Raw genomic sequence first — 15,759 nt, 5'->3', positions numbered from 1 at the left:
TTTGAATTTTCATAAATAAGGAAATTTTAAGAAAGTAATTCAACCCAGTTTATAACAAGCATATAACAAACGTACATCTTTTTGCTTCAGCCGTGTGGAAAATTATTGAACAAAACATAAAATTTCAGTTTATGCTGCTGCAGTGAAAGATATGCAAGGCTTTCTAACAGGGCTGCCAATAAATGTAACTTTTAATCACACGAAAACAATAAAACTTTGAACCTTTCAGTTAATTAAATAATTAACTGAAATCATATTAGCTTTCAGATGAGCTTTTTTTTTTTTTTTAAATGATCTGGATCGAAATCAGCCTAATTTAAGCAGGAATCTGGAAACTAAATTAATTTAAAAATATACATGAAACTTCCTTAATTTCTCAGAAAACCTTGTAAAGTGATTTAATTTCTCCAACATACAAAAGAAATGAAACTCCCAACTCAACATTGCACATTCAATACTCCTCGGTGCTAAATGCTCGACTGTGTTAAACATTAATGTAATGTAAACAACAAACAGAGAAATGTAAAAAAAGAAAGAAAATTAAAAACATCTTTATATTCTACTGAATATATGGCTCAGATGGTTTCCTTTTCTGTTGGACGAATACTGCACACACTTTGCTTGTGTTGAAGGATAAATGAATCTGTACAAGCTTTTTTTTTTTTTTTTTTTTTGTCGGATATGTTGTGAGTCACATCTTCCCGCTACACGTTTCCATGGAAACGCCTTATGATTCAGGAGGAGCCATTAAAAAAACGACAACAGGTGTCTGTTTGATTCAAAGCACAGGTGAGTAATAAAGCTGCCGGGTGATTCCAGACTCATATTTCCTTGTTTTTAACGCCGATCAACAGAAATACATCAGCTGCTCAGGTGAGTTCCTCCAGGTGTCTGAAGGTATGGCAGGCAGTTTTAGCATACAATCAGTTTCGTCTGGATATCCATAATTACAATCCAGATATCTAAAAATGCATTTTGACTAAACTGAATGGTAATTTAAGATATCAGCATTCACATTCTGATAATAATACTTCAAGATATATTCAATTATATTTTTCAGTTCCTTTCAAAATACCTCAAATTGCATCACTGGATTTGTCATTTATTTGTAATTACAATTCAAGATGCCGCATCTCGAACATAATTACAAATAAAATGTGTAAATATCAGAATTAAGAATGGTTCTTTGTGCTACACTGTAAAACTGAAGCGTAAGTTTCTGGATTAATCTTGAAATTTTTTAAAAGAAAAAATACGAAGATTTCTGAGCTTGAAAAGTTGAAAATTTGCCAGAAAAACTCAAAAGTTTTGAAATTAATTTCAGATTTTTTTTTTTTTGCAATAATCTTGGAAACATCCGATATTCAAAAGTATAAAATGTGTGAACATTACTCTTGAAACTTTCTGAGATTAATCTAAACGTTTGACTTTTTTTCTAGGTATTTTTCAACTTTTGGAGCTCATAAATGTCCTTGTTTTTTTGGGACATTGAGTATTTTTTAGTGGAAATTTGCTCATTTATTTCTGCAACGGCCTCAAAATGCCACCATGAGAAAAAGCTCAGCTGCTGCATTTTAAAATATTTTTTTTCTTTTTGAAAAAATGTTCAGTTTTATTGAAATTTCAAAATAAAACGTAAATATGTGTCGCTTTGACTGGTCAGAAAATTAATTCAAGATATTTAAAATGAAAAAGCTGCCTAATTAAAGATATCTATAATTCATTTAGAGATGTATTAAAATTAAATTACATTTCCAGATGTCTCTAATTTAGGTTTGCCTAAAAATATATTTATGATATTTTAAGTATTTGTTATTAAATATATCTTTAATTAGAATTATGACTAGTCAGAACAAAAAGTGAGACATCTTAAATTATTTTATGACTTGTCATAATTGTTCATATCTGAAATTTGTTATAATTATTGTAATTAATTGTATTTATCTTGATTTAAAGCTTCCTTCCAAATCAATAACATCATTAATACCAGTCAGGATTTATTTACTAATACATCTAGTCATAAACCAACATCAGACATTTTAAATATGAGCGTTGAAACTGATTTTATGTTAAAACAACCTGCCATATCCTCACCTTTCCACCCTGACAGGTGAATAAATCAAAGACGATTTGCTAAGAAAATAGCTAATTTGACCCCAAGGAATGTTTTGTTGAAACAAAACAGCCAATATACTTCAGTTTTTTAAAAAGGTGCTAAAAAACAAGCAACATTTTAGAATATTTACATTTCAGGCAAAAAAAAAAAAAAAAGGGATTAATTTTGCATTATTGGTCCAAAAGTTGAAGCTGTTATCAACACCTACAGACAGCCGTGGTACAGATGTTTAAAAATAACCTTTAAGAGCGTTTATCTTTTATTGCAGCAGCAGTAGTAGTAGTAGTAATATACATTTAGGATACATAAAAGCTGGTATTTATTCATCCCTGACTTGCAGCTTCTCTACGGTTTAATAAATCAGAGGAGGAAAGGAGAACGTGCCATTCAGGTGATTCAGACGTTTGTGGCTCTTTGCAAGTCTGTAAAAACACAATTATGCTTTTAACTTGGTCCAAATCTACAGCCAATCATGAGTGAGGAGCTCAGAGCAGCCCGACCTCAGCAAACAAAGCATTTCTTATCTTGATTTCCACTGGTTTGGAAACCATAATCACAAAAAAGACTCACATGGCATTTGCCATGTGAGTCAGGATTTCACTTGAAATATAAAATAAACGTTCAGTATGTGGAAAAACCACCTAATGTGTACAGTTAATAAAAAAAGAGAGCGTGTTTCTCTCCTGAAAGCCCCAAGAAACACAAATTACTGAAAGATGAGGTCATTTTTAAATAAGAGTCTGCCGGAAAACTGAAAATGGTTTATTACTGGGTGTCTTAGTAGCATAATGATCCACACTTATTGCCAGATAAGCACTAAAATGGATAAAAATCAGCTTTTTTATACCTGCAGTCCTATTGAAAAATGAATACATTTGTGAATTTCAGATTTTTTCCAGTGCAAAATGAAGCTGCTGCAATAAAAGGTGAATTTTTCTGAAGGTTTTTACCAAAGGTGTCTGTACATGTGGATGATTTCTGTTTACGTCACAGAGGAGCTCAGCTTATTAATGCCTCCATGTACACAACTGGGTCAAAGGTCAACGTGTTGGTAACAATTGACAAGTTCAGTCGTGTTGATGTTGGTTTGACTCCAGACCGGACGGACGGCACAAACAGGACGACCAACACAAAATGAAACCTGGGTTCTGGTACAGATGAGCTACATTCAGTTGTTTTTTTTAGTTTGTCGTTTTGCTTCAGAGAAGATTTGTGGTAATTGTTTCACATCAAACATGTGGCCTCCACTTTCCATTCAAAAACAAACTCTGTGGTTCCATCTGGAAGTTTCCAAGATGGCCGTTTTGACTCGTATTCACAGGAGAAGGTTAAATCCTACAGGACGCCCTTGTTTAGAACTTTTTTTTTTTTTATTCTCTGGTAACACTGTTTCCAAGAAAATCTTTGTTTAGGAGAAATAGAGCGCTGCAGTTTGGTTTCTGTGTCATAATGAGCTGTGACTCATCAGGTGAAAACATCAGCAGCATGTGACAGACAGGTTTGAGTTCACGCCCTGCAAATCCAACCTGGATTCATGAGACGGTGGTTATTTGGGTTAGATATGACACCACAACAGTGTAATGTCTTTGGCACACAGGTTTATGGGCTAAATAATCTGCTTTGATCGCAATCCTGATCATTTTCCAGACTTAATATAGTTGCAAAAATATGACCAAAACAACTCCATTACAAGACGAATTGCACTTGCAATTGTTAAAAGTCGATCAACCAGCACAACCAATAAATAGAATAAATAAATAGAAATAAATAGTCGAGCGTTAAAATCTCTGCTGCAATGCTGCCGCGTTCGGAGGCAGTTCATTTCCTGGTTCGCCTCGGCACCTGCGGAGTGAAATCCAGGACAGGTGTGACACTTCCCTCCCGGTTCCTCTCTGCTCCGGACCGGTGCAGAGTCCAGAGTCCGGCGGGAGAGAGCGACGGAGCGCCAGCACCTCAGACGGCGGTCTCCAGGTCTTCGTTGGTGCCGGATGACGTCTGCTGCTGGGAGCTCAGGAAGACAGTCAGCTCAGAGTCTCCTGCTGCTTGGTCGGCCGCCGTCTTGCCCTGTTGATGAGCAACAAGGTTGGTGATTAACTCCACGTCAATCAGTAAAAAGTACGTCGAAACCAAACGTTTTCTCACTGTCTGACACAAAATCAGCAAACATTTTCTTGCTTTATTCTGCAAATGTAACTTTTTTTGTACATTTTTATACTTTGATTTGGGTCTCAGCTGTTTCTAAAAACAGGCCAAGAACTTTAAAAAGCAGACTTGTTTTCTGGCAATAACGAAATGTTTATTGGGGACCAGAAAATGAACCGTTTTAACTGTTACGTCACATTCCATGGGCACTGCTCGTTACCTAGCAACCCCAGCAAAGTTCCACACGTTACCTAGCAACCCCAGCAGAGTTCCACCATCACCTAGGAACCCCAGTAGAGTTCCAGAACATTTAGCCAACTGGTTTTATCCAGGAAAATTGTGGCAGAAAGTTTTGATAAAACTTTACAATATTAACTTATTGAATTTAATTAAAGTTAAACATATTTTCACATTGACCTAATTTAGCAGAATACAGATAATTGATAACGTAATATTTAAAAATACAACTGTAATCTTGAATGTTCTATTTCTAGAGTCTAGTTCTGATTTGATTCAACACATGCGACTTACTGTTAGTTGTGCAGGAGGCTCCACTTCTGCTTTTCGGAAATATACAGTTGTATCTATTTGCAGCTATTTTCACATGCTAGTGTAAACATTGAGTTAGTGGGAATGGCCAGAAGCAACTTAATTGAATTTAAAGTGACAAAAAGAGCTTAATAGGTCACCTTTAACACCCCCCTCCCCAAAAAAAAAAACTTCAGATTAATAAAAACAAAAACAACTTTTGCAGCTGTGGGAAAACTTTCAACTTGTTCTTTTTACTGTGATCATCTTAGTTTCTGCTCAGCAGCTTGCAGGTGTGTTGTAACACAATACAAGGACACAAAGACATCGACAATGATTCTTTAGAAAAGGAAGTGTTCCTGTACATCAGTCTGAGAAAGGTTATAAGGTAATTCCCAAATAATTTGATGAGGAAGTCCATTGTTTACAAATGAGAAACATTTAAAACAGCTGCCTGTCTTTGCAGGAGAGGGTTTCTCAGGGAAATGGTATGAAAAAAACCAAACCAAAAACAGTGTGCTTCCCCTCCTCAGTTAGCATGATAACGGTTTCACAGATTAAATACAAAAAAGCATCTTCAGTTTCATTTCTGACTATAAATTGCTTCCACCACAGAGTTTATATTTTAGGATTTCAACCTAAAATCAAAATCAGGTTTAAATGCAGAAGCCCAGGTTGAGCTGAATTTTACTTATTTTTTGCAAATAATTGCAAACTACACATCAATGTTCCCTTTGCTATATTAAAACAAACCATATTTTGCTTGTTTATTTTAAAATGAAACATCATGAAACTAAAACTGCAGCTACACCAGAAGTTAAGAGAGACTCTCCCTTTAAAGCCAGCAAAGCAACTTCTGGGTAAATCATTTACATATCGTGTTGATCTGAAGTTATTCAGCTGGAGTTACTGAAACTGCTTCATTTCTACTATTTCATCTGCTGGTTACCTGGAAGTTTGTCTTCTCCAGCGAAGCGCCGGCCTCCACCAACATCCGACACACTGCATGCTGCTTCTCTGAGGCGGCTTTGTGCAAGGCGGTCTCCCCCCTGCAGACACACAGGAAGGCTAAGCTAAATATAACTCTGGTTTGATAGTCGACAACAGTGACGCAAAACTGACAGAAAACAACAATTAGCAGGACACAAATTGGTTGCTGGTGTGAATTCACATAAAAATGTCTAACTACAAATATCTTACCTGGGTTCTTAAATGTGATTGACAAACATTTGTATTATTTTCAACATCTAACTGCATTTCCTGTAAAAGGAGTGACTATACATGCTAGTGGAGTTTAGCATCAGCAAACCGTCATAATGAATACATAACGTGAACATATTTTCCAACCTACTTGTCTCTGTCGGTTAAATCCAGGAGAACCTTCGAACCTGCAGAGTAAGAAACAAAAAAAAAATCAATAATAAAATATCATAAAAATCATCTACGTTATTTACCAAATGTGTTGGAATAAAGTCCAGTTTCTCACCTTGCTGCAGGACGAAGCTGACCAGATCTGTGTGTCCGTTCTGGGCAGCTATATGTAACGCAGAACAACCGCCGGAGTCTCTCACCAACAAGCTGACTCCTCGACGTACGCTATCCGTCAGCTGGACAGAAAATACGCCACAATATACAAGATTCTTCATGCTTTATGCAGAAAGTGAATAATAAAATTGCATTCGAATCACATGCCACTTTTAAGAAGCGCTTTCCGGCATGCTTTGGATCATTGCTTTTAAATTTCTAATCCAACCTGTAAGTCTTTAGAGGAAAAATCCAGAGTCAGAGTGATGGACTCAGACCTGAGTCACATTAAGACAGTTACAAAGTCAGCCTTCTACCACCTGAAGAACATTTCCAGGCTTTCATTTCCACTGGGTTAGTACCAAGCCGTTCAGCAGTTCACTGCTAATCTGGAACAAGCTTTCAGAAAACTGCAAAACAGCTGAAACACTGACTTCAGCTCACCTGGATAAGAGCTGCCTTTGACAAGAAGTGGTGAAACATTGATCAACATATTTGATGTGTTTGTGATTTTGACAAAATGTTATGTTTATTGCTTGTTTCATAATTGAACACTGTATGATGCTTTAAGTCTTTATATCTGTTGCTGCTGTTACGCCTAAATTTCCCCTTTGCGGGACAATATTTCTATTTCTAAATCACTTTAAACTGCCTTGTTGCTGAAGTGTGCAATGCAAATAAACTTGACTTTGAAAAAAAGAGGAAGTGCTTATGAGAAACCGGTGCAGTTTAAGAGCCACCAAGTGTCAAACTTTCGATAAACTGGAAACGGAAACGGATGGAGCACCCAATGTTGCATCATGTTCAAAGTGAGCTCAGTTCAAACTCAACACCTTTAACATCGATTAAAATTCAAACCTGGCCAAATCGACGAGCCAAATGCCTTTCAGAGAAACGTTTTGTAGTCAGACAAGACAAATATTGAGCTACTGAGCAGAAGTATGTTAGGCTGCGTTCACACTGCAGCCCGAAGTGACCCAATTTTTTTTTTTTTTTTTTTTTGCTCTAATGCGACCTGTATCTGATGTTTTCATGACAGTCTTAACAACATAGGTCGGACTTTTTTTAGACCCAGGCCATTAGACATCCTATACGTATCTGATCTTTTCAAACACGACCTGAATCTCAGAAGGTCGCATTCATCCGACCTGAACATCATTGATACTCGACAAACGTCACTACTCTGCGTCCTGATACGTGCAAGCGGGAAGAAAAACAGCAACCATGGCGACCTTAATGAGGATTAAGTTTTTAATATGCTGCTCCGGTCAGATAACAACTTCAAATGTGTAAGCTAAGCTCCACCGTTAGCATCCATGTTTATTTCCGCAAACGCTGAGCTACTTCTTCTTCTTTATTATGGCGGTTGGTAAACCACTACTGAGCACCTTGTGTGACGTTATTGCGCTCTCTACTGCGCATGCAGGACACTTTCAGTCGTTTGCAGTTCACACTGTAGATCACGTACAAGCCGCATATATTTGGAAGTATGAACAACCACGCAAAAAAATTGGAATTGGGTCACTTCAGGCTGCAGTGTGAACGTAGCCTCAGTCAGCAACACATGGACTCATCCAGGACAAATCACAGTGAAACACGACCTCTACATCCCAGAACTGATAACTCTAAAATTTTTGTTTGTATTATGAACCAAGGAGCTCATAAATGCTGTATCATAGTAGCTTTTAGTTAGTTTTGTTGCTAAGCTACAGGCACAACAGCTGAACACACGTGGGGAAATCTTTATAACATAACCATAACATAACCACTACTCTCTCTCTTCTACGCTTCCTGGGTTTTAATGTTTGGTCTGCTGCTACCTGGGAAAGCAAAAGTGAAACTTGTTTCGTTTAATGTCATCTCTGCCTCACCTGCTTCTGGTAAGAAAGCTCAAAGCTTTGTTCTGACAAAACCTGTGACTAAAGAACTGTGTGGAAATGTTTTGAAGCTAAAGATTTAAATCTACTCTGGACAAATATACAAAGAGGCAAAAGTATGAAGGTGAATGACTGCTCCAGATAGCAACATGATCATCAAACATGGAATAGTTTTCCCAAATCCCAACTAAAATACATTCAAAAAATTGTGGATTAAAAGCTAGCTTAGCGTCAGGAGACCCAAAATTCAGATAAGTCATGTAAGATGAACCAGGTAGAACTGTAGATGTAAACAGATGTTTTGGATTCTGTACATATGGGTTGCGTTTTTATAAAACAAGGTGCTTTAGGATACAAAGTTGTACAAAAACCACTCATGTTGCTTTAAGGAAAACACTGAGAGAAATATTTTAAATTATGGAATGAAAAAATAGTCAGACTTAATTAATTTAATGACTCACTGGTGCTTTTGTTTAATAGAAATCCTAAACAGATTGGAAAATCCTGTGGATCATTCATGCTACTCTATCCTAACGTAAACAAACAGGCAGAACTGGCTTTAGAGTTTTTAAGTTCTTGGACGTCAGAGTTTTTGTCCCAGTGGAAAGTACCGTACCAGTAGAAGATCTCCAGCACTGGCAGCGGTTAGAAGAGCTGCAACAAAACACAAAAACACACAGAGAAGTCACGACACGCATGACTTATGTAGAATTTAATTAGAAAGAAAAGATGTCAAGACAATTTGATCCATAGAAACTCAGATAGGAATGTTAAAAACATCTGACTCATCGTGATTTAAAAGGTTCAACAGATCCAAACCTGTTGTTTCAGAAATAAACCTCGTGATTGTCTGACTCTTGGATAAAATGTGTGTTTCTAAAAGTGGCCTCAGCAGCACATTAAAATGGTTATATAGGCACTAAGTGATCATCTACCTGGAGGTGGCACTAGATAATTTTAATGTTGATGCAGAATTGCAGAATTAAAATGCAAAAACTTATAGAAAGTAAAAAAATAAGTTATAAATCGAGTTTTGGAGCTTAAAACGCAGAAGAAAATGTGCATAAATTTCCTCTTTAACCTTTGTGACGTGAAACTGAAAGCAGTGCAGAACAATAAGACGAGAAATGATTAGCAGTAGCAGGAAGTTCAGGGAATTCCTGGCTGAAAATAACTAAACTTTGCTCCAGGGTTTCCTTTTTTATCTGGTCAAGTCCAGGCATGTCTCAGTTCACTCACCAGAAACAGTATTTTATGATTCTGGTTTTAATGCTTCACAATTCAAAATTAACCTCTTAAAATTCTCTTGAACAGATGAAGCTGTTTTAATGCATAATGAGCTGATAAAGGAAAACACAGTAATAAGAAGTAAAACACTCAGATTTTTACTTTGCGAAAAACTCGAATGGAAAAAAATATGAAAATGTCAGTAAAGCATTTACTTTATTAATTCATTAAATTTTTATGGTGTTTGTTCTGTTTACTGTATGTTTTTGTCTTTTCAGTGGTAGCGTTTTTGTTTTCAAAAAAATCTACAAATTCACATATGTTACACTGTAAAACTATTATGTTTGCTATATAGGTTTGGATTATATAATTATATAAAACTAATGTTGTTGTCATGGTTACCTTGTTCATCGGGTGTCAGAGGAGCACTGGAAAAAAAAAAACATAAAAAAGAAGAACAATGATTTAATTAAATGTTCCCAAGCAGCAAATCTGATTATTAAAAAAAAAAGAAAGATTAGGATTTATTATTTTTACTCAGGCTTTCCTTCCAGTGGTGCCCTGTTAAAGTGATACTGGAGGCTCTGTTGTGTTGCCATGGCAACCCCTTGGCATATTTACGCCATTTTTTAAATCTATTGTTAAGCTTTTGCACCAAGAACACGATTAAATGCTTCTAATTTGTAAGAAATAAATAATAACAATGATAAAAAATTAAAAAAACAAAACAGCAAAGGCAAAGAAAAAGTCAAAGTCAGCATTTCACTGGCAACATAAAATGACATTCAAACATATTTTCCAGATAAAATGTACTTTCCAGGCTTTAATTTTCAGACCTTTTACCATTTTAGAAGCATAACACAGAAAGTAACCATGAATCTATAACAGATATTTCTACACTAGTCCTACTTTAAACGATTACATGGTTTAATGGCAATAAAGTCTGATAATATTTTTATTTTTTTTTACTTAAACAGATGTGGAAATATTTAAAAACAAAGCTTTTCTAAAATGATTAACTCTGAAAGTGCCTTAAAAATCTATTTCTCTTACTGAAAAAGTGATCCATTAAATAATAATAATAAAAAACACAATGTATCATTTGCAGTATAAATCCGCCATCTAGTGACATCTGGTGGTGAACAAAAGCAACTGCAGCCACATTTAACGCCTCAGTGTATTCAGACCTCTTCATTAAAACATTCCCCTGCTCTGACATCTGAAGCATTAAACTACTAAAACGTACTAAAAGAAAAAGATTAAAATGAAATTATTCTTTAAAAAAAGTTGCTTTCTTACCCTGCAGCAGGTTCAACCACCAGATCTGGCATCCCAGCCGACGACGCCTGGCTCCCCACCGGTCCCTCATGGTCCAGGATGAAAACCTCGTCCTGACATATTTCTGTCACGAAGTGAAGATGCTCCTGCAGAAACAGTCAGAGTGAAATAAGAACCTGATCTCACCAGGCGTAGTGACGTCTGACTGCCATCCTTACCTGAGCTTTGTCGATGCGATAGAAACGATCAGCTGATGTCGCTGAAATCATAAGAAACAAAAACAAGTTGCTTTGTCTGTAATTATAACAAATAAGATTCTACAAAATATTACATGTGTTTTTGAAACTCACAGTCCAGGAAGCTCCAGTTAGGAGACAATCTGCTGGTTGAACTGGTTATGGGAACGCCTCTGATTTCATCCTGCAGGTAAAAAAAATAAACAAAAACACAAAAACAAACTATTTTATTATTGAACCAACAAGTAGAAATGGATAGATAGATACAGTAAAGTTGTTTTGCATTGTCTTCCAGATAAAAACACACAAGGTGGGAAAAAAGTAAGCAAAAAAGGAAAGAGTAGAGAACATAAAGGCATCAAAGGAAGCAAGGATGGAAAGAAGGAGACAATGAAGGAAGGGAAGGAAGAATGGATGAATGAGAAACAAGAAGGATGGAAGGACAGCATTTAGGAAATGAAACAGGAAATAATCTCTGTAAATGTAAGTCATTTTTAAAATAACCTTAAAAATATATAAAATCCAAACTTTTCCAGATGGCATGTAAACTCTATAAGAAGCAAGGATGTCAAGCTGGAAAAGTTTTAATTCCTTATATTCTTAATATTCAATGCAAATTTGTAAAAAGAGAATATAAATTAAAGGTGCTGAGATTAAAAAAAATTATTCAGAAAGGAAATTATGGAACAATTGAGATAAACTAAATAAGACTAAAAGAAAGTTTAAAAAATCCTTATGACGAATTTTTGGATGTTTTTTGTGTAATTATTACATTTCTAAGTTAAAATCTTTATGTAAATATGGGGCAAATATTCTTGAACTGTTTGCATTCACTGATCGGTGAATTAAATAAAACATTTAATTAAATGAAATCACTTTAAAGAATGCAACATTTTTCAAATGAAAAGTTTAACAAATCAAAACCTAAAAATAGAGCTGGGCGATATGACAGAGATAAAACCCTCAGTACTTTTCTGGCAGCATATCTGAATTTAATTATCTTAATTGTTTTCTAAAATTGAATCACAAAAAAATGTAAAAGATGTTTTTATTTCAATCCTCCCTTCTGTGATTTGTACGTTGGAGGTTTAGAGAATTTGTATTTTATTATGAGAATAAAGTTATAACACCAGCAGAATAAAAAGGCAGTTTTACCAAAAAAACATCTTAAAGTTACAAGAAAAAAGTTGTTTTAATGAGGAAAAACTCTTGATTATTTTTTTGTATTGGACCTCTCATAGAATTATCACTTGATTCTTCTAATATTTATATTTTATTCTAGTAATATTAAGACTTTATTGACATATTATTTTTACTTTATTCTCTATTCCTATATATAAGAAGGAAATTGTAGCCTGACTCTTACATTTTGTTGCAGAGTTTAGCTGAATTCAACATCTAAATAAACAGAAGCTGTAAAACAAAATAGGCAAAAAACATCCAGAAAACTTACATTTTTAAAAAAACAAAAATTTGATTGATCAATAAAACCGATTTATTGCCCAGCTCTACTTAGAGGCCCAAATGTCTAGAAATATTCCCTAACTCTGTCCCTCTCCAAGCGAAGTACCTGGTAGTGCACTCTGTGGCCAGTAGATGGCGCCTGGTGTAAATCCTAGCAGGCACAGCAGTCAGGTTTGAAGGTTAGCAAGCAGCCGAAGAAAAAACAAAACACACAAACTTCCACACATGTTAAAGTCAAGAAGCTTTCAGCACATGAGACGACCAGCTTAATAAATAACCCGGATCACGCAGAAGAAGAGGAAGAAGCGACAGAGGAGGAAAGAAATCAAAGCGGCGACGAGCAGATGGCGATGATGATGATGAAGATGAAAACTTGCCTCTTGTAATCTGTCGATGTAAAGTCTGCAGGTCTCCAGGTCGCAGTCGCCCCTGACAACCACAATGCCTACTGGGATTGCTGGGAAACACAACAAACACGTAAAAACACTTTAAATTACTTCCTCTTAGCGCAGGGGTGTCCAAAGTGCGGCCCGGGGGCCATTTGGGGCCCTTGGGCCCCCAACTGGTATTCAAAAATGATACAAAGTTGGCTTTTCGATGCAGATAGAGACTTTTAATTTGTAATCGGGGTAAAAATTACCAATGCAATTTTCTTTTCTTGTGTTGTACATTGAAGTACAACAAAAAGTATTTTGCTAATCAAGTTTTAACAAAAGGTAAAATCAAGTTTATCCAAAGTTCTCTTAAATTTGGCTAAATATAGCAAGCGTTTTGAAACAAAGTGACCCAAATCCTGTTCTTATTACTGAAAATAATACAGTTTAGCACAGCAAACATGCAAAATCTGCAATGGGGTATTATGAGTGTAAAAAAAAAAAAAAGAAGCACATTTTTGCCCCAAAAATTGAGAGCAATCTCAAAAGGTTTAAAATTAAAAAAAATAATAATCTAATTTTTCTCAGGGGGTGAGGTGGGGGAGGAGAATCAAATTTGTAGATAAGAGTTTTTATATAAAAAAATCTTTTTGAAATAAAAAAAAACATTTCTAGAAAATTTCCAAGTGATTTTGTGATTAATCATAAAATTTCTGAGTTTTTGATAAAATTTTACTCATACTGCTTTATTTAAAAAAATTTTATTGGTTTTCTAGAAAACTTGTCAAATTTTTCCAGAAAAAAATTCAATTCCAATTATTTTTTTCTTTTTTTTACAAACTTGTGATTAATCACACAATTTCAGTTTTTTGTGAAAATTTACTCTGGTATTCAAAATTTTCATAAAAAAAATTTGAATTTTTGTCCTAGAAAAATGTTCAAGAAAATTTCCCAGCTTTCTAGAAACTTGATTAACCTCAATATTAGTTTTATTTGCTTAATTTTAGGTTTTTGGCCTCCATCCATCCATCCATTTTCTTACACCCTTGTCCCTTAGTAGGGTCAGGAGGGTTGCTGGTGCCTATCTCCAGCTAGCGTGGTGTTTGGCCTGCGTGGCATAAAGCTTGGACACCCCTGCCTTAACGGGAGAATATTTAAATGAATATTTAAGCCGGCCTCACAGATGTCTCGCAGTCGCTCCTTGTCGTACTGCAGCCTGTCGTACTCCTGCAGGCTGATCCGGTTCACCCGCAGCCGCAGACGGTCGGGAACCGCATGAGGGCTGCAAGGGAAGAACATGGCAGTGCATGTACGTGCACGCGCACGGATCAGACATGCTCGCAGCGCACACATGAAACGGAGCAGCGACCCGGAAAAGTATTCACATTTACAGCCACAAACTTCAGTCTGTTTAATCAAATTGGGAAAAGGAAATAAAATCTAACGTGGTTTTTAAGACTAATAAAAAAATGTAGATTTAAAAAATAGATATATTAGACATTTTCAAACTCAATCTTCTATATTTATTTTTATAATTTTTTTTATGGACATTTAAGAACAAAATATTCACCTTGTTTACGCACATCATGAAACAAAGATGGCCGGACCAGTGTGCTCAATTTGGACAGGACTTAAATGCATTTAAATTATTTTAGTAATCGATTACTCTATCAATTATGCTGATGATTAATCAGATAAAAATTGGTACATTTTGCAGATTATTTATTTAACCACTTCAGGCTTTTTTATACAATATTAGAAGTACATTAAACTATGCAAATAAACAAATAATTCAGTTCCTTTTTTAAATAAGAAAATAAACAGTTTATTGTCTTAATGTAGTGACATATAATTCCTTTAGTGAATGCTTGATCTTTTATAGATTAATTGACTCATTTTTGGATTCACTGATTAATATTTGATAGCAAAATGTCGTTAATAAGAGATTGTTTTTAAAATTACTTCCGAGACTTCTCTAAAACTAAGTTTCTAATCTTTTAAAAGATGAAATAAAGTCTGGAAATGTAAACATTTCCCCTGCTCAGGGTTTCCACACTGAAAAACACAAACTATTACCAAGTGTTTTTACTCCAAATATCTTAATACACTTCAAATAATACAAAACTAACTTAACAGAGACTTTGCAGCCAGAAATAGGAGCTTGTTTTAACTAAATAATTCCTTAATATTGATAAATAAGTTCTAGTTCTACAGATTTTTTTTTAACCTAAAACAAGACATTTTCCAATGTTATAAGTGAAATAATCTTTCTAATTCGGTGACTTCATCAGTAAGTGGGGTTTATATTTGTAAAAATATTGGAACCTATACATCTTTCCACTTCACATTAAGCTCCACTGATGTTAATGGTTGTAATGTAACTGTAAGAGGCTTGAATACTTTAGCAAGGCACTGCATGTAGTTTGTATTTACGCTCACATGCACGCACAGACAAATCACAACTAAATCTGAACTTCAGAGACATTTTTGCAACATTTAGTTCCTGCTGTCTGGTTCTCCTCTTAGCTAGAGCCTTAAAAGATAAAGTCTCACTAACTGGAGAATGTAAAACATTTTAATCTAATTCAGCAGCACAATATCAAATCTGAGCTCTGGTGATGTTTCAAAAGATGCTGGAAAAGAAACAAAAAACCATCGAAAACTGTCCACAGCACCTCACCATCTTACCTTTAAAAGAATAAATAAAATAAAAAAACTCACTTTTATCCCTCAGATATTATATAAATAAGTATTTCTGTATGGAAACAGCAAAGATGTCACATTGAGGGGAGATATAATAAAAGCAGAGCTCACAGTAAAGTTAAAGGGACGACAGCAGGAAAAGATAAAGACGAGGCAGAAGCACACTGAGAAGACGTCAGCATGCTGCCAAGCACTTCCTCGCTTTAGTAAACACTTCCTGGACAGACAGACACTTACATTCAGCACAGCAGTTTGACCCATATTTGACGCTTTTTAAAAAAAGAATATAT

At 35.2% G+C, this 15,759-nt stretch overlaps 1 protein-coding gene across 4 annotated transcripts in view; it reads right to left on the bottom strand.

Moving 5' to 3' along the window:
• Positions 1-382: 382 nt before the first annotated feature.
• dgki (diacylglycerol kinase, iota) overlaps positions 383-15,759 on the bottom strand; it is a 69,037-nt gene continuing 53,660 nt past the window's right edge. For 3 of the 4 annotated variants that reach the window (XM_008400489.2, XM_017302859.1, XM_017302857.1), the window contains 12 exons: positions 13,948-14,048; positions 12,770-12,849; positions 12,499-12,543; positions 11,043-11,112; positions 10,911-10,951; positions 10,714-10,838; positions 9,817-9,842; positions 8,804-8,841; positions 6,273-6,393; positions 6,138-6,174; positions 5,736-5,835; positions 383-4,180 (listed from right to left, as the gene is read on the bottom strand). In XM_008400489.2, the coding sequence (XP_008398711.1) occupies positions 4,070-4,180; positions 5,736-5,835; positions 6,138-6,174; positions 6,273-6,393; positions 8,804-8,841; positions 9,817-9,842; positions 10,714-10,838; positions 10,911-10,951; positions 11,043-11,112; positions 12,499-12,543; positions 12,770-12,849; positions 13,948-14,048 (895 nt within the window). In that variant the 3' untranslated portion in view covers positions 383-4,069. The remainder of the gene's footprint in view (positions 4,181-5,735; positions 5,836-6,137; positions 6,175-6,272; positions 6,394-8,803; positions 8,842-9,816; positions 9,843-10,713; positions 10,839-10,910; positions 10,952-11,042; positions 11,113-12,498; positions 12,544-12,769; positions 12,850-13,947; positions 14,049-15,759) is intronic. The other variant, XM_017302858.1, reaches the window with a different exon arrangement.

The sequence above is a fragment of the Poecilia reticulata genome, linkage group LG23 (assembly GCF_000633615.1).
Source record: "Poecilia reticulata strain Guanapo linkage group LG23, Guppy_female_1.0+MT, whole genome shotgun sequence".
NCBI lineage: Eukaryota > Metazoa > Chordata > Actinopteri > Cyprinodontiformes > Poeciliidae > Poecilia > Poecilia reticulata.
This window is presented reverse-complemented; position numbering and strand designations above follow the sequence as displayed.